This window comes from Mchenga conophoros, linkage group LG14 (assembly GCF_057382185.1).
Source record: "Mchenga conophoros isolate Kocher_MC1m ecotype Shallow Benthic linkage group LG14, M_conophoros_male_GT1.1, whole genome shotgun sequence".
NCBI classification, from domain to species: Eukaryota; Metazoa; Chordata; class Actinopteri; order Cichliformes; family Cichlidae; genus Mchenga; species Mchenga conophoros.
The window spans coordinates 30,582,728-30,609,284 of record NC_140539.1 but is presented as its reverse complement, the minus strand read 5'-3'; the positions used below and the strand labels follow the sequence as shown (position 1 = coordinate 30,609,284).

Below are 26,557 nucleotides of genomic sequence, written 5' to 3'. Positions count from 1 at the left end.
CCTCCAACGATATCTTATCTCATCTGCAGTGCAGTCGATACTGTTGACAGAACTCCAAATAGCTTCTGATTAGAAGTTCCCTCATTAGCTTTGTTTCTTTGCCTAAATAATTAACCCCACATCCCCAGCCTACAGAGATGTTTATGGTACCAGCGTGGTATGAAGCAGTGCGGTTTCATCTCCCTTTTGATGGAGGAGAGAAATGGAGAGGCTGAGGAAAGGGAGGGTTGAGGGATAGAACGGGAATGGTTTAGACACACTGCTCTGCACTGATCCTGAGCATGGCAGCCAGTGGTGTGTTTCAGATTGTTTTCCATTTGCATGATAATATGAGCATGGATTGACTCACACAAACACACACAGACATTCACACATACACACACACATAAATGCACACCTGGGTTATTACATACAGACTGCTGCTTTATACAGGGCAGATTACCTGAGTGAGCATCCTTGGTTTTACTCCATGCCCTGAAATGAATGAAATTCTCACCATTAGCACACAGGTTACATAAGCCCGGTGTACAGGTATATCCAGCTGCACTAATGCTGTAAGCTGATTACAGATGGAATTAAGACAATTACTCCTCTGTACAACAGTTAATGTGACTGAGACAGTGGAAAAAAAACTAAACTAAACTGTGATATGGATCCTCTCAAAAATCCACAAAATAACACTGAAGAAGCTGTAACTTTATAAATCCTTTAAATGCTCCAGTAAGCTGGTTAATGTCAAACATCTAAGCATTGTTCATGTATTTATAAATGCAATTTCAGATTGCATTCATATGCAATTACATGTCAAACATAAACATGTCAATTATTATGTGCTTCTTGTTGTGTGATATTTTTGAAATTTCTTTTCATTCGCCCCCTTCTCATGGTGAATATAAGTATTTTTTTTTTAAATTTGGTAAAGATCTTCACTTGTACTCAGGGTTAAAGGGATTAGATGCCAAAAGTTAAGATCGCTTTGTTTGTCTTTTTGTTTTTTACCATACTCAACAAACATGTGAATGTGATCATGTGAGGAAATGTATACCAATGTGTAATAGGATGTAAAGGGATAAGGTGATGTTTTTATATCCAAAAAACTGAAAACAAAACATATACAGGCCCTGACTAATCATTAAGAACAAAGTGAGACTGTGACCTTATTTTACATTGGAGTCTTTGGTGCCCACTTATTAATTCTTTTAAAATCTTCACTGTATGATATAAACAGCTGCTTGACTAGTTGGTCTTATGTCCTCAAGGTGTTAATTCTGGTTTTATCTCAGGAGCTTCAAGGGAATGTGCAGGAGAGCAATTTCTGCCATTTCAGTGAATTATAGAGTGATCATGCTGTTATTAGTGCTGTTGGTGCATAACTCTGCTGCGTGCAGGGCAACTGCTTTCCATACAAACTGACAGACTGCAGCACAGAAACTTCAAATGCAATTTGTATATGTATGAGTATGTGGTACTTAGGTGAGGCTAATGTAGCAGTGATTTGCTGAGCAGGCAGAGGCACTGCTACAATTTATTCCAAGTATTTAGATGTTATGTGCAGCATTCAATCATGCTTCAGCAGACACACATAAAACGTATTGGGGATAATAGTTGCGCTGGTTGTACAAAGGGGAGTTTTCGAATGCGCTGCCTAAGTGGTGAATTGCTTTACTCCCTCCGTCATAAACAGCGTACACATATATACAGTGGAACATGGAAATGATTAAAAAAAATACCTGCCCATGGATGAGGCAGTTGTAAAGGTAATCTCTGTATCCAGTTTAATTTTTGCTCTCCCTCAAGAGTTAAGATCTATAAAGCGATCAATAAATCTCTTTAAATGTCTCTGCATCCAGGCTGTGTGTGTGATTTAACACCCTGCCTCTTCTGCTTTCTGTTCACCTCACTGACAGACCTCAGCCTTCCTCTGCTCACAAATCTAACTGTATCACCTCCTGCCTGAGCCATCCACATAGAAAATGGTCAGACCTTTACATTTGATGGATAACAGACCTGGTTCAAAGTCCTCTGGAAGGTTCTGATTCAGAACCATCAGATGATTCCTGATACAGAAAATGTGTCACCTGTGATCTACAGTGGGGAACAACGTGTCCTTAGGTGTGGGATTCTTACTTTCAGGGAGTATTGATTGAAGGACAGATGATCTGAAGAGGCCATTAGGAGGATTGAGGAGGGGAGAAAAGGCAAGGGAAGACTGTGATGAACATGCACCCCTCTAATCATTATGCCGCGTCCAACACTGCCTACAGCATCAACCTTACATGCCGATCTATACGCCGTAAAGTAGAATTATTTCAGAAGTTACAGCAGCACTGTGAGTGTTCTGTTCAGTTCATTTAAATTCTTGTTTGTAGCCATTTGCTGTTACCATGTTGCAGGGCTGGCTCTGCATCTGCACCAATACACACATGACTGCACACCACTGATGGGTGGGGCTCTGTCACAATGAGCACAAGGAGACACAATAATGGCATACATGCACAAACACACCAAATTTTTTACAATGTCTCCTAGTATCTTCTTAGTCCAGGATGTAGATTGGTGTCAAGGGAGGACAGCTGAGTATAGTAAACTGGGCTATCTACAGCTGTTGCAAACGCCTCCTTTCCTCCTCCAGCTTGTCCTGCAGAATGTTATGAAGCACACTTGCACTTGGGGCTCATCAGGCCAAGCTAGATAAAAGCTGCTCAACTCCAGCAGAGAGCTTAATTAAAACGGGGCTGCCATCGCAGAGTGACACCTTTTACAAGCTCCTAACGGCGTTCTGCTCGCCGTTACTGCCAATCCAATTATAGAGCAAAACAATAAAATAGACACACAAGGAGCTGCAGCAAACAGGCTGGCATAAAGAGGAAGACAGGGATGCTGTTAAAGGTTTTATAAAGATTTGCAGAGTGGACATAGGTCTAGACTGCAGAGGTTTCCTTTTTCACCAGAGATGCCGATGTAAGTATATGCCACACTGGATAAGAAACTACTTCCGTGTGTGTTTCTGTGTGCATGTGCACACTGTGTCTAAGGTAGTTCTGCACTGTTCTTTCAGTAGGGACACAGTTCAGCAGCTTCCTGGGATTATATTTCCCTGTGGAAGGACACTACCTCAATGTCATCAGGCCAGAACTTACACAAATATGCTGAAGAGATGCACACACAGCACCATTATCATCGCACAGTACCCACAAACAGCATATCAGATGTTCGTTTTTTCAGGGCCAGCAATGGAGCTACTCTTTCGGTTCGACAGCGTGTCACAGCTGGACTTGTGACATCTGTTACACTTGAACAGCTACATGGAAAAAAAATCTGTGGGGGGTAATACATATTAACTCTAACCCTGCAGGTAAGAGGGGGTGATGGTGAGGATAAAATGTAATAAGATATTCGGTAGTATAGAAGGAGAAGATGACAGGCAAAAGATGTATGAATTTTAGTATTAGAGCCTGAGCGAACTCTGGAATTCAATTTGTATACTGGGCACCTTGTTTTAGCGAATCGTATCCCTGATAAGAGCTAATGGAGTCAGTCTCAGCTAGTGATTGGGAGCCGCTTAACTAAGTTTGCTTTTCCAATTGTTTCAAAATCCAACTTATGACTCACTCCATGTCATATATACCGAGATAGGGCTGATGCAATAGGAGACTGATTTCTGCTGGAGGAAACATTAACAGGGGCATTTGCCTGCTGCAATACTTCCGCTCTTCCTTTTTAGCTTCTCACTTTACTTCCTCTCTACTCTTGCTTTACCCGATGCAGGAAGCAGACCCACCTGCTCAATCATGATGCCTCACTACCTCTGTCCGTGCTGTCTCTTTGCTGGAATTGGCAGAAAATCAATCCCACTCTCATCTCCAAACCCCCCACCCTTCATCGCGTTCCTCCTTCACGTCTCACTCCCCCTTCTGGCTGCAAAGTGTCCATTCTGGACTGAGCACAACCATCAGCACAACATCATGCCTTATCAGAGCAGGCACAAAGGCCCATGGGCACATTGTTCATCAGTATCAGCCAGCTCCAGTTTCAGCACACTGCCTGCATCTGCCAAGCCCCCCAAACACAGTTATGACCATAAACAAGACAACAGACTGAAAACTGGAGCGGCCACCAAAATCTTTTTGGGGAAAAATGCATCTTTAATTGTAGTGCCTGTTAATTACGGAGTGCTATGAGAATGGGAAAAGATAGAGATGAGGATATAGCCCATCATCATTTATTATGTAAATGTATTCCATTTGAGACACAATTAAGTGATTAGAAGGCTGTCGCTCTCTGCTCTTTCTTCTCCTTGTCCTCACTTGTCTTTTTCTTTGCTTTTCAGCATATTACTGTAATGAAGCCATTACTTCTTCAAGTGAATTTTAATGAGTTTTTAAATAACATTTTAATGAGCTATACATTACCATAAAGCATGGATTAGGCTAAATTGAATTTTGTGTGTGTGCGAGCGTGTGTGTGTGTGTGTGTGTTAGTATTGTTAAGGAAAGCGGTTCATTAAGAGTTAATTATATTGTTTCTCAGGAGCCACACCACAGATTTTTCTTGGCCTCAGATTTGCCCACTGTCCTCTTACTGTCATTACTGTGCTGCTCAGGGGCTTGTTAGGCCAAATTAGGGGTGCTGTTTGAAAAATTAGCTTTGATTGGGGCTGCTGTTTAAATAAAGATATTTGTTTCGGCTTATCTACTTAATCAGAGGTCGAAGCTCCATATGAGGCATGAGTGTGATGGAATGCGCTCTCTTCATTTACATTCAGCCCCATCTATTTAGTCCCTTTGTACTCCTCACCACCTCTTCAGTTTGACCTTGATCAGGCATCCTCTCGTTATCCCCTGTTGTTTTGTGTTATGTTCATTCTTTTTTTTCTCAGTGCTCTCACCAGGGCACAGGAGCACTGTCTCTTTTATTCCCTCCGAGGCTCTATTAAAGATCCACATTTCATACGGTATCCCCCCAACTATAATATCACTGGCAGCCATATGAGTCTCTTTACTTTCACTATTTTCCATATTCCGCGAATCTTATCTGCAAAAGTGTCAGTGTTATTTACAATCCCTTAGCGCAGGATTTGCAGATAGGGAGAATGGTGGTGATCATATCAGACTTGGCCATGGTCCGTGGAGGATGACTGGGTGTGAATGTATACGGCTTCATCTGCAGAACCTCATCTGCAGTCAGTGCAAAGAGAGAACACTGACAAGCCAGTGAAAGTGAGTGTAGGGGGCAAGATGCAATTCATTGGACAACACTGGGATTGGAAAAAATGATTAACAGAGAACGCAGCAGAGTGACCCCTGATGATGGAGAGAATAAGGCAGACAGAGAGATGGATATTATTTGTGCTAATGATGAGAGTCTCTATCAAGCTCTCAAAGGAGGCACAGCCTTGGGCATGGCCAGACAGTCATATTTTCGCAGCTGTTTCTGTGGTCTGACCTGCAGCCCCTCAGTGGAGGGATATAGGGGATATGTGCGAACCTGCTGTTTGCCTGCCTGCTGAGGGGGTAATTTCTGCATCTGGATGAGGGGCAAAGGTTAGCTCTGGCCGGTGGGAGGGCAAATGAGCGAGTCAAACCTGGAGAAAAAGCTTGCATCCAGACAAATGGAGTATATCTCCTTTCAGTGTGGTATAATATAGTGTGGCATTATCCTTCTCCTGCCTTCAGCATCAACAGCAATACAAAACATCAGTGACAGTACATACAGTAGGTTTGCTTTGTCAAGTGAGATATATATTGTCTATCTTCTCTAAGGGTGGGATTGAAAGTGGTGGCATTGTAAAAGCACTCTACCAGATGAACCGCAAAAACCACTCAAATGAAATGATATTATAGCTTGGAGCTACCTCTCTACAGCTCTCCTAGTTTGTGTGTGCATGGTTTATTTTCTAATCAGAGTGTGGGTGCCGGGGTGTGGCCCCAGGCTTCTAACTGTTGTAATCTCACTGTGCGTTTCTGAGCCCCTGACCCAAGAGAATATCTATGAAAGCACGGAGGGTCTGTTCTACCATTAACGGGGAGGGAAGAGTAATAACAAGCACACAAACATACAAAAATATTCATATTTGCAGTATCACAAAGAGATATGAAAGCCGGCGGCTTTTAAGACTGCTTCACAGTTTGTCAGGGTTGGTGTGTAGTTGTTTGTTTATGTGGGGAGCATCTATCAAGGTGATGTGAATGTCAGAAATAGGTCTCAGACGTCTGTGGTGTTGTGGCAGTGAGCACAACCTTTGTGAACCAAACCAAGGTGCGCTCCTGTAGGTGAATGTTTGTCGGCACTTATCTCGGTATGCAGGCTGGACGCTTCAGTCAAGGCTCCCCACTAATCTTTCTGACAAGCAGTGTCACCCTCCAGTGACTAATATCTTAGGTGGAAGAAGAGGGGGCACTGCACAAAATATTTCCCCTCATGCTGTCCTTGCCCTGCCACCCCTGTGCTACGATGCTCGTTGTGTGAGCTGTCATCTATCTGCGTCCAGCTGATTTTGTGTGCTGAGTCTATCTTAGCTAAAAACACGCCTGCATATAGACCTTTCTAATGGTTGCTGGCATCGGCCTCTCCTGCCAATGTAGCACAGTCTGGCTTACAAAGTAGCTGTGTGGGTGTCTCCTTTGTGTTTTTGTGTTGGCAAAGACCTCCACTCTCAACCCGTTGGCTGTTTTACAGCACAAGTTGCAACCTGACTCCCTCCCCTTTAAGTTGGAGGTGTTGAAACCGTGCCAGCCGAAAGAGCTGCAAATTTGCCATGCTTTGCCCCCTGCCTGATGCTCTTTCATTCAAATCAACCCACTCCTCTGATATTTAGGAAATAAATAAATAAATAACACATGAGCGGGAAAGGCATATTAATATTTTTCAGACATGGGTTCTTTTTAGCCCGCAGCCAGATCGACAGATGTAGCACTAGTCAATAGAGGGAAGGGAATGTAAAAATATATAAATATTAATAAGCAAGTAAGCGAGCGAGCAGAGTTTGTGGCTTCCTGGTACTTCATGGGAGGTGAGGTTTTTCGGCTGAAGAAGAGCTGAATGTTTCAGGGGAAGAGAAAGGTAATTACTTCACGTCTGTTGGCTGATTCAGGCCTGAATGCCTACAGGGCCTCAGAGTTGGAGCAAAAGTTCAGCTTCTGACGGATACATACAGACCCACCAGTCGATGTTAAGGTACTAATATAAAATCATTCCCTCACAGTAGCAAGCATTGTTCCACCCATTGCATTGCCTCTGGGCAAATGAAGCCATGGTAGAGTTACAGGCTGAAATTGTAATAAAGAAGGGCAAATGTTAAACGGAGAGGATGAAAATCTGAGCTGTAGGTGTTTTTTAACTGTAGGCTGATGACCTTGATGACTGCAGTTAGGATTAGATAGTTTACCAAAGTGTATTTGGGTTGGCCCATCCTCTCATTTACTTAGTAAATGTGTCTGGTGAGTATTTTCTTGGTATCAGCAAGCCCCGAACCTGCACACAAAGCATAATCCTCTCGCCAGTGACATGTCTGTTTATTTGCTCCTAGCTGTTTGTAACCTAATGTTTATCCTGCCTGCAACAAGTGCGTGTGTGTATATCTGTTGTTCTTTGTTTGCTGGAGTGTGTGACTACTCTGTTTTTATTTATTTATTTTCCCATTTCTATTCATCGCATATTTATTTAGATTGCAGTGCAGCGATGCATTTACTGTGACGTACTGTGCCGTATTAGATTAGATTAGATAGCGTGGCACAAGCACCGTAATGATGCACCTAATGCGTGTTTCTTTTGTCACTGTTCTGTTTCAAAGGAAATTGATTCTGACAAAATCCCATGGGTGCTATCAGCAATGAATGGAAAGGAGCAATTAAATCCAATGTGATCTTGAAAACAACAGCCTATGTATGGTCCAAACCAGACTATGATTTTAAACAGCAGGGCATCTGTTTGTAATGCAAATACAGAGAGCCCATTGGTGGTGGCTGTTCTAGCCACACTGGTTAGGGGGACCGGCACACTGGAGCTTGCTAATTACCTTAGCTTTTTAGATTAGAGGTCAGCCCTGCATAAGAGAGAGAAAATCTCTATCTCTGCCTACTCTGTATTCTCTCTTATTACCCCTGTGTAAAGGTTTCATTTGAATTCATGTCACACTAAAGTCCCACTCTATACCCCTGTGCATCCCCAGGATAATTGGGTTGAAAGCTTCCTCTATTCCTCCACTCTCCTTCCCCTTGGTCTAAATAAATAAATAAGAAGACAATAGCTTTGTGGCTTTCTGTAGATAGGGTAAGAAAAGTGAATGAAGAGATGAGAGAAGCCTGGAGTGCAGGGACCAGTTATCCCCTCTTATAATCCTGGCGCTCCCTGCCATTGTCCCTTGTGCCACATGGAATTTACATAAGGACCTGTGGTGCTGCCCTTAATTCAGCCCTCCTGAAGTATCTTCAAATATCTCCCAACAAGCTCAGTGCTTTCATCAGCAAGCTTAGTCAGTCATCAGAGGGATCGTGTCCCTCACCGCTGCACTGATAGTTACACTGCTGATACCAAACTTCCTAAAGTGCTACTCCAATTTATTAGATTTATTAAAGCCTGAATAGGGAAAAAATAGTTTCATTTCACACATCAGGGAAGCCCCAGCTATTTTTTGAGTACATTAGGTCCATGTTATTTTCATTCATTCATACGGTAGGTGTGTGTTCTGAATACATCAGTGACTCAGGGTTTAATTTCTCACAGTTAGTTTGGCATGATTGTGCTTTCATGTTTGTACTTCGGTGCTTCTTGGTGTGTTTCACTGTGACAGCGACTCCCCTTGTTTGTTAATGAGCTGCTGTTGTGTGTTTCGCTGAACACTTTAGAGGGGGAGAGGCTATCCCCGCTATGGCGGGCCTACCTGAGGGTGATTAGATGCAAGGCCACAGTTGTTCAGTGGACCACCCACTGTTTTTGTGTGTTAGCACATATGTGGCTGTGTGTAAGAGTACATGCCGAAGTGAAGCGCTGTTGCACCCCTGTGAGCTCTCACAAGTGAGTGACACCAGGCTTTAGGGCATTCTGACTCTGTTTGTTCTGCTCCCTCCACAGGGACCTCCATTAGCTCCAATTAGCTTTCACTTGTGCTCTCCCAGTCAGATGAAGCTGTGCATCCCATTTAAATAGCCTAGATAACCAATGCATACACTCACACTATGTTGCGCAATTAACATAATACGCAGAAAGGCAGTTTCAGAATGGTAAGCTGGATTTCATTCAGGCAAATGAAAAATCCAGCCAAACCGTATCTACTAACACTGTACTCTTACTCAATTGGCTGCTCTTTTTCCCCCTCAGTGCTGAGAGATGACTTTCGACAAAACCCTACGGATGTAGTGGTGGCAGCAGGAGAGCCAGCAATCCTTGAGTGTGTCCCTCCCAGAGGGCATCCTGAACCCACCATCTACTGGAAGAAGGACAAAATTCGAATTGACGATAAGGATGACAGGATCACTGTGAGTATCGTAGCTATTTTTTTTAATAACGGGACAAAATAAGAAGAACTATTATCAGTGTCTACCGTGAATGTTGCTATTAGTGTCTGGGAACACAGGAAAGAGCTTTTGCTTCTGGAAATGTCTGCCACTGAGCACAGTTGGCTGGGCATTCATGTGTTTGAAGCCAGTGAGGGGGAAAAATGCTGCTTTTGTGTTGTCCAATGATTTGACAAGGACAGAATTCAGATGTGTAAAATGTACAAGCTTTTAATTTATGAGTTTTTTAATCTATTTATTTATTCATTTTATTTTTTTAGATTCGAGGAGGGAAACTAATGATCTCCAACACAAGAAAGAGTGATGCAGGCATGTACATCTGTGTGGGCACCAACATGGTCGGCGAAAGGGACAGCGAGACAGCACAAGTCACTGTATTTGGTAAGGATTGCTCCTTCAGGCCTCCTGAAATTTATCTTCTCAGTTATTTGGCAGAGTGACATCCATCCATGTTACTGTATACTCCTGAAAAGAAATACATTGAAGCCAAGTTTTCTCAAAGCTTAATAACAGTGTTTCTTTTGCTACACTCTCCCATCTGAGTTGCATGCAATCTGGAGCACATTTTTGTGTTGCTCATTAAACTGTCATGAGGTTATAAAGAGCCAGAGTGAACGGTAATAAATAGGTTAGTTCAATAAACGCCAGTTCTTATATTTCCAATAAAGTTACAGGTCCATTTAGTGCACTATTGCTGTATATTTGTGCCTCACGGAGGAACAGAAATATCAGATAATGAACAAAATATGAGTAATTAGAGGGATAATTATATAGGAACTGGGCAATGTGAGAAATAAAGCAAAGCCAAATCCTAACATAATGAAATTGTGCTTTTTTTTTGTGCCCATGCTGCAGAGAGACCAACCTTCCTCCGGAGGCCAATCAACCAGGTGGTCCTGGAAGAGGAAACGGTAGAGTTCCGCTGCCAGGTGCAAGGAGACCCCCAACCCAATGTACGCTGGAGGAAAGATGACATTGATGTTCCTCGTGGGAGGTATGTACTTTTACCGGAATATTCTCCAAATGGCAGCGCTTTAAGTAATGAGATGAATATAAGCAAGCAGTTTAAATTGCATGTGTGTGTGTGTCTGTCTGTCTAAATGCCAGCTTATGTGTTAAGTTCTAATGTGACAGACTGCACTTACTGCAAAGGCACTAGTGTCAGTCTAAGTGATTGTTTCAAACTAATGATAACTCACACTGCCAGCTCTCACCTGGTGTGGCTGCCAGGGAGCAATAAATACCCCATTAGGCTGTACACAATGCACATTAACCATTCTGAGGAAAAAAAAACATTCTACCTGTCGATGCCAAAAAAGTCAGGCAGTGTCTCATGTCATGGACGAGGTCTGCATGAAGACAAACAGATACGGAGCTAAACAATTAAATTTGACTGACAGGTATGTGGGCACGGGATGCTGAAATGTAGACATTTAGAGAAGCAGAAAAAAAAATCTGCCAAGTTGTGTAACAGACAGGTAGAAACCGATAGAATGACAGGAGATACAAAGAGACAGAGTATAGCAGCTGACGTGACCCTCAAGTGTCTATGTACAGGTGCAGCTGTTCAGGGGAATTCTTGGCATAGACACCAGAAACCTGGAAGATAATCATTACCTCCTATACACGTTTAACCCCGTTCAGTTTGTGTATCATCACAGACATGATGCACACGTTTACTCACACTTGCAGAAATAGAAACCGATGTAAGGAAAAAACAGTAAAAATCTACAATTTGGAGAGAAACTCTAGCACCACTGCCAACTTTAGGCTATCTGACTTCCTGTAAAAAGCCACTGACGATATAGTGATACTGTTCGTTCTGGGTCCTGCGTGTTGGCCTGTTTCTTCCCATGAGTCACTTGACTTACAGTCAAAAGCAGTGTCATTGTTAGAAGTGGACTTCAAAGAAACCGGTATACTGTCCCCAGCCAGCAGGCAAGTCACACACTGCTTGGATCACCTCATAACACGTACACACAGTGGACCTGTCCTCTCTCAAGGCTAGCTGCAGAGCTGAGCGTAGGCGGGTTGTTTGTGTCTGATAAGGATTTGGTTCACTGGGCAGTGGGACATGAGCTCTGTGCCAAAGCAAACACATAAAAGTATTTCACTCATGTCTTTGATAGGGAGTTGGCTCTGGAAATGAGTTCATTTTGTACACTAATTAACAGATTTATAACGGAGTAGGATGAGTGTCATGTGCCTGCGTCCTTGCTAACTGTTCCATCCCTTTGAAGTTTGGCCTTATTTGGATACGATGCACATGAAAAAGATAATGCCAAAATTAATAAGAGATAAATATTGCAGTGTTACTAATTACAATATGTGAACGGTTGTTTTTTCTTGCTATATTTAATTCTCCCAGTTTTGCTTTGAAGCAGAAAAACAACCGTGAAGACAGACGATATTTTAATTCTGACATTTTCTTCTGCCTTTGTTGCCTGCTAAAAAGAAGACTGCATTGTATATTGTTAAGTGACGATCTGTTCCTGCTTTCTCTGCTGCTTATCTTCACTTAATAAACATCAAACAGAACTCCTTTTATTCTAATTAACAGAAGAGTGGTTAACATTCTCACTCAGGACTAGTGCCTAGTTTGCCTTTGGGCCACTCCAGCTGTATCGGTATGGGTTTCCATCACAGGAATGTAGATGACTAAGGATCAAGTAGTTCTATATGCAGTGGGAAGTGGTCTTTGATTGCTCTTTAACCGAAAAGGTTACAGTGTCCTTATTATTATGATAAGCTGTAGAAAGAGGGAGACTTAGCAAGGCCCGTCCTCTTTACCATTAAATTGTTTTAACTTTGCTGGTCCCTTTATGTACCTGCATCTCTATGTGGATGTCTCTGTGTGCTTCATTTATACTAGGAAGAAGGGAAATGGAGCTTCAGCTGAATAAACAGGTTGTTAATATGCTCAGTGGCTCCAGCAGCCTCCCAGGCAGCCACACACACACACACACACACACACACACACATTGGCACATAGACATAAAGCATGCCAGGATGGCGCTGGCTTCGGTCTCTCTGTGGGATAGAAAAGAAGATAGAGACAGAATGGTTTCAATTAGAGGACAAAGACAAATGTGATGCTCGTTTACCACTGTTTGGGTATTTTACTGTGTTTGCAATAGAAAAATAAATAATTAATCACCAAACAGCTACATCTACTCTGGGATACTAGTCAACAGCCCTTGATAGTGCAGTGTAATGAAATAGGTCAACTCTTCTGTTGTCGTGTCATTATACAGTATGATACTGAAACCCTTGTAATCTCCAAGTGAAACCTTTTAATTTACAGTCTGGCATATGTCAGAGGAAATAGCCTGAAACTGTAAATTTAAAGGTCAGAGGACAACAGCTGCAGTATAATGATAAAGAATCCAGATATTCCTTTTTCTTTTAACATTTACACTGAGTCTTGATCTTATTCTAAGTAAGATGAGAATTAGGTAAATTTATACACTTGTTATCTTTGGACTATTTTTTATTTTTTTCCCGGAAAGTCCAGCTCAGATAGAACTGATATTCCTGATGAACACACAGTTGCACCAATCCTTCTCTGCTGAATCCCAGAGAACCATGATCTGTAAGATGATAGAGTTAAATACATTACATGTGTTTACCACACATTAAATTACTTATAGGATGGTCACTTTATCCAAACAAAAAGACCAAAACAATAAGCTATAGCTAAAATGAGATCAGCCCATCTTTCTCTAGTTATGTTTTTCCTTTTGTTCTTTATCATCTGGGCTCCCAGATAGGAGTGGATTTTGCTGTCAGGTCAGAAAAAAAGAAACACTTCCACTTCCTCTATTGTTACACAGAAATTCAAACAGTGTGCTGAACTAATTAAACTAAATTTCAAGGTCTCTCTTAGGACAAGACCTAAATTATGAGCAAACCATTAGGTGTGCTGAAAAACAGTGGGTAATGGGGACTTTAATTATTACCAGCATAGGAGAAGAAAATTAACTTAGATGTGCTCCAGGTGGGATTAAAACCACTGACCAGTACATGTAATATTACAATTATCCAACTTCCTCTTTTTAAATGTGTTTCAAATTGAACTTTTTTTTTCTTTTCGTCAACACAAAGCATTTAAGATTCAGCTCAGATGGAAAAGCAGCATGTCCTCTCCAGGAAAAACCTCTTGCAGATGTCTTCAAGCAGCTGGATTTCTGCGCCTAAAATCCACACAGTAGTAGAGTCACCCATAATTTGTCAGAACTGACATAATTCTTATACATTTGTTTACGCTTAAGCAGTTCTTTCCAATTATAAAAATGTCTTGATGTGGATTAAATTAGTATCAGATTAATGTCCATCAGTTGGACGTTGTGGAGGAATCGTGCCAAAAGCACACAATAGCTTCTCCCACATCAGAGAGCCTGGAAATGAGTGCTGGCAAGCTTCATTTTTCAAAACAGAAAGGATTCTATTCTAGCACAGTCTATGAACCCCAGTGAAAAGACTTGGGCAGTGTGTATTATCTCCCGCTGCCTACTAGCAAAGTGTGTGGCCCATGTCTTTCCCTCCTTCGGTATAGCTCTCGCTCTTCATTTGCTTTGGAACCTTGTACCCTCTCCTGTGCCTTATCAGAGCCCCTTTGGTCCTGCAATCCATCTGTATTCAAGGCACCTTTCCCTGTTGACCTCCACAGCACAGCCCCTGCAACATTCAGCAGAAAAGCCTTTCTTTCTGACTCAATTCCTTCGTGGTGTGTTCATGTGTGGGGGTTCGTGTATGATAGAGATGTGTGGGTCATTCTTTTTGAGAGAGCTGTTAAAGCTAGTGTGACAGGAGTGCCTGTGTTATGCTGACCACCCAATTTCAGTGATTTCTCACCTCTGCAACTCAGCAGAATGAAAAGATGACAAGCTATGGTTCCTGTCTCCATTACTTGCCTTGATATATAAGTGGATACATCTAGTATTTATGAGTGGGTCTGTAAGGGGGTGGGTGAATGAAATATTATTCATTTGTTCAGGTGTATTTTCTTTAGGATTTCTTAACAGTAACTGTGTCACCAACTAAGCAAGCTAAATAGATAACTGACTAATAGTTTGTAACAAGAATATGACATTGTTATGCATTATTAAGAACATCTACTGGTAAGCGACCATAAATATGCCATCATATATCAAAAAAGGCCTCCAGGCATTGGTTAGCAAGGTCCAGTTTTATGTTTTTTCCATTAAAGCCATAGTGCCTGCTTTAAATAAAGTTTGAACTGCTTGCTAAGGCAATGGGGAGAAGAACTATTCGAAAAAACATAATAATGGTAAAAGGGTAATTTTTTCCCCACTAAACTGCCAACCTAATCATAAATTTTGGAATCTTGCTTAACCGTTGTGTGATTAAAGTTGGACACAGTGATGAATGTTAGTTGGACTGTTGTGAAGGCCCTTATCCTGCTAACACAAGAGGTGTGCCAGGGACCAAGGATTGGAGCTCTGGCTCAGGGCCTTAGTGAAGCAAGATGAGAAGCAATAGTGGTTAATTGATTCCCTCTTATGGGTGACGAGGCTTGGACAGGTATACTCCGGTTGCTTTGATCAGCATGAGGTAAAGTAGCAGTCAGATGGTGTAAAACTGGATCAGACTGTCAGAGCGAAATGGAGCAGAGAGGAGACTGTGTGTTAGAGCAGTGAGGCCAGAGAGCAAGCTGGAATTAGTCCTTTACTGTATCTGGAGTCTGACTCATGTGCTTAGAGTTGGCACACAACCCCTCTCCCTCCTCACAGTTCCGTTCACATGCACTCGCAGAGGCGAGGCAGATAAGATCCTCTCCTGTTGAATCATTTTGTAGACACACTCATCCAGTCATACATACAACCAAGATAAGATTCTCTTAATGTGAGTGAATTGGCACAAGACTGAGGGTCGAACATGGGTGACTGTGTTCGTGACAGACAGTTTAAAGGCAAATCCTCTAAGATGATCTGGAGGATTTTTGAGCCGTAATCCTTTTAAATTATGTCCAGTAAAGTTGTCATCTCTGTGCTGCTTTCTACATTCAGCATTCAACACATCAAGTTGACAACTGAAAAATGCCGCTTTGTTTCGCCATTTGCTTACATTCCTATCACTCCTCATCTCCCTTCACGAGTGTGTGTGTGTGTGTCTTCGTATTTCTTCCATCTCTGGTTTAAAAAAAAATGGAGTCCAGCAGGGTGAACTTGGCTCTCCTATCCTTTCCACAGCACTTCTTCATGTGCAATTACATTCCTCCTCTAATAGAGAACAGAACTCTCCCCAAGTTCAGTCACAATAAAGAGCTACTGTTCCCTCGCTGTGCGTACGTACGTGTGCGAGTATGTGTGTGGGTGTGTGTGTGTGTGTGGCAACAACTGCCTCTTATCCGTGAGTATTTCCACTCATCTTGTCATTAAGGTTGATATCATATGGGAAGTTGATTACAGATTGATTGTACTCATGTTCCTCTAATAAGTCATGGACGGGCCTAAGGTCCTGTTTTGAGAGTCTGACAGAGATGGGACCAAGAACAATAAGAATGTTGTCCAATATGTGCATACCTGGGTTGTCCACAAGGCAAGGGCTCAGTCAAGACTGTGGGAACCTCTCTAAGCACTTTAGCTGTTACAGTAGCGTCTTTATGGCTGATTACATTGTCTATAATATGCATCAGTGCTCTTAATATATAAAATGAAAAGTGTAAAATCTTGCCGAAGGCATATATAATGTACTTTAGACTTTAAAAGATCACATAATTAGTAAAATTAAATAATTTGCTAAAGTCTAACGATGACTGCTGGGTAAGACCTCAGTCATACTAGTGCAAAAATAGGAGGGCAGCCTCAGTGTGACCAGGGAAAACTGATGGTTGATGAATGATTGCATTTCATTTTTTGGCTTTCTGGGATTTTGAGTAGTTGAAGTGACCAGCTTGCAACCAACAATTTTGATTGGTCCATCACTGTCTGACTTGCCAACATGTTGTAATCACTCTGAGTAAGTTGGAGTCAGTCTAGACCAATGAGCAAAACTCATCTGCGCTATCAACTAATGAAATGCACAAACCCAATTTGCTAAGGTTTGTGGTGGGCAATTTACTGTAAATTGCACTAAATTTAATACAGAAAAGCATATCTTATTTTGCACACGATATGTGAGAGGGGGAGATGTTATCAGAATGAGTGTGTAATTGACACCACTAGAAAGCTCAAAACTGTGAGCCCAGTGCCAAAACTTTGGCTTTGCCCTGATGCTCTTTACTTAGTGCTCACTTTGAGTGTTTAGAGAGAAGCTCCACATATTCCTGCTTCACAATGAGATTGGGATATTGTTGAAACAGAGAAGAACTGAACTGTACTTATTGGAGCATCTGAAATGCATACAGTACATACAAATGCATGTCTTCCTTTTTGTGTTTCAGGCTTTTAGTCACATTTGTAAATTTCTAAATTGGTACACAATGAAAACACATCTGAAAGCCTTTTATGAGCAGTTCACATAGAGAAACATCCATGTTTCTGTGTTATTCCATTTAATGTGTTAGTGTGTTAGATTAATGTCTGAATGTAACAGTATGTTAGGGTTAGGGTTTGTTAAATGATATATTTCCAGACTCATGCTTTCCACTTCAGACCTGGCAATCAAGACCAACAAGACAAACGGTAAACCATGCCAGCATTATAGTCCCCATCTACTTTGCACTCTTTGGGAAGCTCTACCACTTAACTGTAATATACAACATAAAATAATGTCAAAATACAACAGCACAAAATGCTGTCGGATTAAAGAATTATTATGACACTACAGTAGATTCCTGAAAAAAAAACAAATTTGCTCTGACAAGAGATTTTTTATTTATTTTTTGCGTTACTGCAGAGCATCGTCTGCAGCGTATCACCTTTATTATTATTATTATTGGGGTTTTTTAACACAGCTATAATTTTCCACATAGATAACTAAGGTTCATCTAGTAAATTAATGTTAATTCTGTAACATACAGCATCAGTGATGCAGTGAATAATCTCACATTAACATTGATGTTTTCACTCAAGAGTGTGTGTCTTCCTCTCTATTAACCCATCACAGCAGCTGTAACATCAGTTGAAAAACAACAAACCGTGTGCGTAACATTTCTTTTGAAAAGCCTTTGTAGCTGCAGGATAAGTGACACCAGTGATGGTACGCAACTCCAGGTCATTTTCTCAAAATGCAGAAAAACCAAAGCAGTTTGTGTATTTGGGGACATGGCACAGTAGCGCTAATTTCATTAACACATAGACAGCTTAGGATCTGCCAGTAAAAAATATTTTGTGTTCTTCTACACGTGCATGCCAGCTGTTATACATAGATTCCAGATTTATATAGTTTGTGGTAAAGCAGCTCAGGATAAATCCTGTTCTCCACCTGATTCTCGGTTCTCAGGACTACAACTAGTTCCCTATAATTTTTAACAGAAGAGTTCCCCCTTATGTAATAGACATATTTCTTTGTCTTCAGCCTACTCTTATTTATCATTTATCAGCAAATTTGTGCTGCTCTTGTTAGAATGATGGTCAGTAATGAAATTAATTACCTGCATCTGTTTGTTTCTAAATTTATACATCTGCCCAATTTAGATCTGGCCCAGTCTGTGTGGATTCTGCCAGGTCTAGTAGTAGCACGCTGGTACAGCGCTACACGTTTGACGTAGATGCCAACATATTTGCAACAGTCTGCAACAGATTTGAGTTTCCTCACAGTTAATCATAGTATTATCAGAAACAGATTGTATTTAAATGCCAGCTTGACCCTGTTCAGTCAAAAACTGATAGCAGACTTATTTTGTCTTATTGCCGTTTTATCACATTCTTGATGCACCAATGTGAGTGTGAAGAAACGAACTCATACAGGTGTCGGACCTGGACCCTTCATTCAAAGTGACCATTTAAAAAGCAAGAAGATTGTAAGTTGATTCACACTGTCATAATAATTTTAGTTGCGCAGTGGTCTCTAAACACTATTTCTGTAGTGTAGCTGTAGCCTAACAAATAGAAACTGTAGCTCTGAGTGTGACAACACAGAGAAAAGGGACAGATTTACCATTAACTACTGAACGCTTTTGAATGTGCTAGATAATTATTAGTTATATACTAAGTAACCACTGTTGTGCCACAGACATATATGTATACAACTCCCGTACTTTAGAGATGTGCCTTTGGATCCTATAGTTAAATCTATAATGAATGTATTTTTTTAAACTCATATGAAAGATTCCTACAAATAGCTGAAAGCAACAAACACAGTGCCAGTTGCTTTTAATGTTTTCTCAAATCTATGTTCATTATTGGTGAGTCCTTCTGTGCTGACAAAACCTTTCAGAAATGATTGAGACTGGTCTGGCCAATGTTAAAATGTGAGAAACAAGGTGAAAGCGCATGTCGTGCAAGAAGTTTGAGAGCCAGCCTCGGTTGAGAGTCGTTTTGCGTAGCTTGATTGAAAACGGTGGAAACTATGTGTTATTCACTTGCTCACCTCTCCTTTTGTTCAGGAGTCGTGTTGTTTTGCATAAGCCCTAACTTGTCCCACCACTCTTTCACCTTTTCTTCCAAGTAAGGAAATCACGTTGATCCTTACCATCCGGAGGGAAGGTACTGGAGGATGCTTTCTTTATTAGCTTGTTTGTTTTTCATCTGACAGCAAGCTTGCCACAGAATGTGCTGCCTCATTCCTCTGGATGCCACGCACTCGGTTTCAACAATAAATGCTTTATGCACATCCCCCACTCTTACCTGAACTGTACATCACTTCTCTCTAGAACAAAGCAGTCAGTCATGACTCAGTCAAATAATCATTATGGCTCCTTAAATACATGTGTGGAGGGGTGGAACAGGCATAGTTGAGGAATTTACTTCAATAAAGCTGCCATTGAATGCTTGCTGAGGAAATGTCATAACAGCAGGTAAAAAAAAAATAGACATGGATAGACAGGATAGATTAGTTTTGCAGCTGCCAGTGGAAAACAGCCATCAGTGCACCTGATGGTTGAGCAGAGAGGTGTTTTCCACTCTCAGGGAAATGGACCATATCATACTCTTACCTTAGTTACAAAGTACTACTGTTAAACACTGTTTGTCCTTATATTCAAACTTCAATTGTGGTATCCAGAGTAAATGTTATCCTCTTTTTTTATAAAAAAAAACAAACACACTTAAAAGTATAATTTCATTTTTTATTGACGATCAAAAGCCAAACTCAAAACTCAAAACTTTACACCTCTGTAAAGCCAAAGCCTTATATGGTGTATTTCTCTGTGTTGTAAAGTTCTATTGTTATCAAAAAACCATTAAAAACACATAAAACAGTCAAACTGTTGGACTGGGTAGTATTTTTCTTCATTACAGAGAACATGACCAGTGTAGTTTGTTCAGAAACAACTCTGCTTTGGCATTTTCAATCTCTGTAGGGTTTGCTCTGTAACGCAGACATTGCGGTTCTTTATGTGTTTTTAATAGTTGTTGGAGTGCAAGTGTGGAGCTTTATAGCACATGGGCATGTGCTATAATAAAAGAGTAATATGATGTCAGGCTTTTTCTTTAAAGCTCCTGTGTGGATTTGAAAAAGTCTGAAAATCTTTTGCAGACTTTGCAGACTTCGACAATGATCCCTCTTCGACAGTGGTGTTGACTTGGTTGGATCTTATGAAATTGTATTTTTTAACTCTTGAAATAATTATTTCATGGTGTGCTGTGAGTTATATTATATGACAGTTAAAACTCTTTCAGGCCCTCATTCATTCTTTTTAAGAAATTACCAGATGTTGCTGATTTGCTCACTTGTAGTAGTTGCTGTCTCTCTCATTTATTATTATTCTTTTTTTTTTCAGCCTAATGATGCCCTCCCTTACTGGCACAGGCATTTATATGTGCCTCATACTCAAATTGACAGTGAAAAGCTATTAAATAACAATTCAACACATTGAATCAACTTCACATATTATGTCTGCTTCATTTGTCATGAAATAACAAGGGAACAGGCCTCACCTGACCACAAATCTGCTTGTCAGTTAATTGTCCAGTTAATGCAGATTTTTTTTTGTAAAGCCTGTTTAATTAAAGCTGGAAGTCTGCACTTTAACCAGATACTGGATGTTTAATCCGTTTAATTTGAAGTCCACTGTGGCAGTATACAAAGGCAAAAATACAAAAATTGTGACTTTGTCCAACAAATTATTGAACTAACTGCACTGCATCAGTTCTACCAATATTATTGTTTTCTACATGCTAATCTTTTAAAATATCTGTAATCACATTCTTGTCTAATGCAGATCTAACATTAATCTTTTGAACTGATGCCTGTTTTTGGCCTCTGTGAGTGACAGACTGTGGACAGGGAAGGACTGTCAGCCTGACAGACCACCATCACACAGCACTACCACCCCTCAACTAACATACTACTTACACACTGCCAGAACAGGCACCCTCTTCAATTACAGACTGCAAAAACAAACCATACCAGCATTGCCGGCTTGTCAACTACCATATAATTCACAAAGGTCTGCAGACACACATCAACACAAATATTTGACTACCACAATGAAATTGGAAACAACCTTTCCCTGCTATACTTGATATATTGATTCAGTCAGTTAACATGTCTTACACTAAGAAAGTGTAGTGTCGATAAAAATCATATGGAGCTGAGACACACACACACACACACATGTATATATACACACAGTTATTGAAAAACAGCTCATGAATATTGCACAGGTTTTGAGCGTTTCCAATTGAATGAATACGTCTCTGTGTATTGCCGTCATTGTTGAATAATTGATCCTGCTCCTTGCGATCTCCATTTGTCAAAACGACCAGTTTTGCTTCCCTGTACCACTCCAAGAGGGGAAAACCTTTAACATCTATTGTCATACAGTTCTAAAAAGAGTTTTACTTGGTTAATGCTTCTTTTTCATAGCATTTGAATTAAACGATGATCAGGCAACTTGAATATTAGTGTTATGTTTTTGTTAACAGGTATGAGATCAAGTATGACAAGGAGGACTATGTGCTGAGAGTGAAGAAGGCTTCCATTAATGACGAGGGCACATTCACCTGTGTCGCAGAAAACCGTGTGGGCAAGCTGGAGGCCTCCGCCACCCTCACAGTCAGAGGTATGAAACAGATATATATCAATTCAAACAATTAAATCAATCAGTTAAAAACACACAGAGAAACTGTTGAGCGTATTGTTCTTATTCTTCTTATATACAAAGATGAAGTTTTGGATTGATAATTCACTCGTTACTGTCCCCATTACACAAGTGGAAATGCAGAATGCTGAGTACTATAGCCAAGAGAGATGTAGGCAGTCCATGAATCTGTTTAATTATTTACATTTCCAAGTGCAGCGTCGACACACTCTGCCACCCTCCCCCTGTTGTGGTGGCCTGCAAGCCACACTGCCCTCCATGCTGTAACCACCCAGTCAGCAAAGCCATTTCACAGATTACTGGTGCACACCACACCTGGGGTTTGCAAGGTTAATAAAATCATTCTAACCATTTTTTTTTCTATTTTCACCACTCTTCTTCCCATTAAAGTCGAGTGCTTAACGTCTCTGTGGAGCGCTTTACAGCGACACAGAGGACCAGAGGAGGTAAAACAAGGTCTTGGTTGACTACTTGTTTATGAATCCAGATTCGTGAGAGCACCACCTAAGTTTTTTTGTTTACTTCACCATGAGTACCCATACGGCAATGCAGAGGAAACATTGGGAACAACTACCAACAACTACTTCTCTGTGACACTTTCAGAAGACTCATCCTTTGGATATAACCTACATGCCTGACTTTTTTTTTTGGTTCTTTTTCCTCCTCTTTCCTTTTTTTGGGTTCTGTTCATCAGCATTTATGGCAAACACATCTTTGCCTCGCTACTACAAACATACACCACCCATAGAATTGTAGATTTCATTATTGCAGAGAAGGTCCAGCAGTGTATTTGTCCCTGAGGAGCAATAATGACTGCCCACACTGAAATTTGAATGCAATTTAAGACTTTTGACTACCAGTGGGTATTCACATCAGACGGCCTCTGTCATTCAGGGGTCTGAGAAACAGATGATGGGAGCTCATCAGCAAAACTGTCCAGTGGGCAGTGGACAAAACCTACTGGATCCTCTCTTTGTAACGCTTACACTGTGCTAGAAGTGTGTTTGCCCAACACAACATGTCATTCATTCTGATTTTGATTTCCCTTGTCTTATTTTATTATGTTCTGTTCCTTTTGTGTTGTTTTATGTTTGTGCGTCTGTGTCTTAATTTGTTTCTTTTGTGTATCCACTCCACCATTGTCGTGTTTCCAGCTCGCCCCGTCGGTAAGTACCCATCCTTCTGATTTGATCCCATGCTGCATGCCTTCTCCATACACCCTGTTGCATTTGACTGCTTGACAATCACTAACCATCGCTTTAACATTCCTGTACTTGACTAACACATTTGTTGCATAAGTTGTCCTTTCCTTTCAGTTGTTTTTTTTTTTGTACATCAGATACTTATGAGATATTTGCAGATTTTAGAGCTGTATCTCTTTTCGTTAACTGGCTCTTGTATGTACTTTAGAGTTCAGAAACTATACTAAAACTTTTCTGTCTATACATCAGATATAGATTTAGACAGATCCTTTTTTTTTGTTCTCTCCACGCTGTGCTCTTTAGCATATCCAGTTTAAAATGAATGAATGAATGAATGAATAAATGATGTTTTCTAGTGGCAGTTCTCAGGTTTAATTTCAGGAGTGTTAGGTACATAGAAATTCCTTGATGCTTTACGACTTTACTAGAAATGCTTTCCCGTGGATAAACAGCTGTCCTAAACTTTGCATTGTCACAAAGTTACTACATTTTGTATTTTTATCGCATATACTTGAGCTCTACTCGCAGCTGATGAATATTGCGTATGTTGCTTTATTATTATAGATCAAGGCTTATGTTAGCATTGTTCCTCTAAACTGAAGGTTCTTTAGATTGTAGTCTCTATTCTTTACAGTGAAAGAGTGGGCTAGCAGTGTAATTGACTCAGACATTGTCATCTCATATGGTCCAGAATGTGTTTAACTTGCGAGTCTTGAGGCCATCTGTGGATTTTTGGATCACAGAGCTGAGATCTGTTTAGTTTTGATCAGCTTCTTTCCTTCTGAGCCCAAGAACACCGGTCTGGGAATGTCGTTTTATTTCCCAATAGATTGGTGTAGGTCAACAGAAAACCACATTTGGCACACTTCATATGTGAGATTGTTAGAGGGAGTAAGTGAAAATTGGCATCTTGAGAGAAAGACGTGCTTTTGAGTGCAGAAATGGGAAGAATGCAATAATGAGAAATATGCAGGAGGAGAAAGAAAGGGAAAAGAAGTGTGTGTCAAGACAAGCTTGACTGGTAGAAAAAAACAGACACTGCCTCAATGGCAGGACTTTGGTTGGCAAAACAGCAGTGGCGGTTCTCTGATTGTCAAACTGTCAGTTTCCAAGAAGATGGAGGAAATTACACATTCACTCTGCCTGTGGGAAGAGACAGTAATTGCTGTCAACTTTTGAATAAAATATGATTGAATGTGGGATTTTAAAGGAGGAAGAAATATTTGTGCTTGAGTGTGCTGAATGGATCGCTGTCTCTTTGTCCATTTGTTCTTTTCACCCTGACTGCTGTTTTATGCCGAGCCCTCTCCAAGCCAGGGAGATGTGACTTGTCATGAATTAAATATGGGCCCCTGATCGTGTGTTTCCTTAGGAGGGAACAGGAAGGAGCTTCTCATATGTCATTAAGGGTTTCTGAATAAAAAACAGGGCCAATGTCTGCTAGCCCTGAGCCAAGCTGTGAAACTGTCGCACACTAACTTCCCCTTGATTTGTCGAAAGTTTTGATCTGTTCTTCTCCATTGGACCCTGTCTACCTTTTGGTCATTCTCAATCACATTCCCCATGACTATTTTATTCAAATATAATTTAAAGATAGAAAGAGGGATGAAAAGTTGTGAAATATGTAGTTGACTAATAGAAAAGCAGTAAAGACAAAGCCGAGCCTTTTTGTTTAAATTGCAGTTTTAACTGGAGTCACCAATCACACAACTGAGATAGGATGGATTGGATGTTTTTGGCACTTATTAGTAAATCTAACAGTTTAGCACACTTGCACATTAGGAAGCTTAACCATTAATAAAAAGATATCTCAGAAAATGCCCCCAAGATATCTGTGGGTCATGACAAAACTGGTTTCCAAACAGATTGCTTCCTTTTATTTGGTATGTTAACATTGGCTGTAGATAAAAGAGGGTGTTTTTTGGTCTGCCTTTGGAAACAATGAGTCATACCTGAAAAACAGTTCAAAGCATAAGAATTCAGGCCCATTTAACATGACTTTAAATCATAAATAGTGGGGAAAAAAGGAAGTAAGCATCCTTTTTCTGCTTAAGTGTGTAAATAAGTCCATGAGAATGGCAAACAAAGAGTCATTAATGGGAATTGAGAAAGTGACAAAGGACCATGCTGGGTAGTACAGTGATAGGAGGCATTCTGTAAGGTGTGAAACCACATTTTAGTGAGTTGTTAATAATGCAGTGTGTGGTATGGAATGGAGCAGAGAAGGGAGGGAACTAAGACCTTGCCAGAGCAGGATTTAAGAGCTCTGTATCAGGCCCAGCATTGTGAGAGCCACAAGATATCCAAGCAGCAGAAGGCCAAACGGCAAAGCAGTAAATCTGTTGCCATCTGCACCATTCCCAACTGTGTGTATCTTTGACAAATACACACGCCCAAAAAGGGATTACATGATGAAACCAGCCAAATGGGAAGAGTTTGGCCTTACTGGAACCAGCTGGCTTATCAGAGAAAGGACTTAGAAGAAATCAAAAGAAACAGAAAGAGTGCAAGATGTTGCATTGCAACAATTCTTGTCAGAATTTTGCAGAAGTCTTGGTGTTTCTCATTGTGTTTCTGCAAAGAAAATGGTCCCTCTAATCCACTCTCTGTGCTTATTTGATAGTATGGCAGTGACTCAGGGCCCTTAATGTGTTGACTTTCATTATCTCTGCAGGAGCTGTGTTTCCTCTGTAAGAGTTTTTGATTTTTATCTTGGCAAACATGGCTCTTGTCAACATGACCCTCAATGACATTCACCGAAGAAACAAGTAGAGGCCCTGGGTCAGGCAGTAATTTACTCAGATAATTAAAATGCTTTCTTGCACTTGTACCGATCATCATCTATCAAATGATAGATTATTATGTCTGGATACTAAAGTTTTTCATGCATAAGGACACATGCTATATCCCTTTTTTGTGCCATCTATGCACTTGGATTATGTCAGCTTTTGCTTGTTAAATATCTCATTAAAAAGCAATTGAAATATCTGTGAAACAAAGTTTGGTGTGAAATTCTCCCTCCTTCACCTGGTGTCACGTAACGGTCAGAAAGCAAAAACGGCAGCACTGCACGCCAATAGAAGTTGTATCCAGTCCGCTGTCTTTGTTATTGACCTGCATCTGTCAAGTTGTCAGTCAGAAATGTCTCACTGTTCGTCTAGCTGCTGATAAACGTGTGAATGTTAACTGAGAAAGCTTCACAGTACAGTTTCAGACTTTGATAGCTTTTCAAGTGTTAGCTTGTTGTGTGGTAAACACTGAAGTAGTCTTTTCTTTCTCTCACTCACTTTTGATACAGCTTTGATCAGAAGTTGTATCAAGCTGCTCACAATCTTGACTTTTATATGAGATGCATTCTGATGCAGAGTAAACCCTCCATATGGAAAGTCAGACACAATTAACCCTGTCTATTCCTGTTATAGTTTTCGATGTTTCCAGGGCATGGGTGTGCCTATGTGTTGTCTCAGATCTAAATGCCTTTGTGACTGAGACGCTTCCTTGTGTGAATGCCACTGTGACTGTCATTCATTCAGCTTCAGTCTCACCTGGATGAATGGCCAGCCTTGTTACCATGGCAGTGAGAGTCATGATAGTCACTGGTGTTCAGAGCAAAAGACAGATATGATGCTGCATGGAAGCTCTGTACAGCACTCCCATTTTGATTTTACCAT

At 40.8% G+C, this 26,557-nt stretch overlaps 1 protein-coding gene across 11 annotated transcripts in view; it reads left to right on the top strand.

The window, feature by feature from the left end:
* robo2 (roundabout, axon guidance receptor, homolog 2 (Drosophila)) overlaps positions 1-26,557 on the top strand; it is a 258,201-nt gene that overhangs the window by 189,806 nt on the left and 41,838 nt on the right. For 9 of the 11 annotated variants that reach the window (XR_014888201.1, XM_085243901.1, XM_085243893.1 and 6 more), the window contains 5 exons: positions 9,319-9,476; positions 9,776-9,896; positions 10,371-10,509; positions 21,509-21,645; positions 22,839-22,850. Coding sequence is in view for 10 of the 11 variants with exons in the window: in XM_085243901.1 (XP_085100027.1) it covers positions 9,319-9,476; positions 9,776-9,896; positions 10,371-10,509; positions 21,509-21,645; positions 22,839-22,850 (567 nt within the window). In the remaining variant the exon portion in view is untranslated. The remainder of the gene's footprint in view (positions 1-9,318; positions 9,477-9,775; positions 9,897-10,370; positions 10,510-21,508; positions 21,646-22,838; positions 22,851-26,557) is intronic. The other 2 variants (XM_085243897.1, XM_085243892.1) reach the window with 1 other exon arrangement.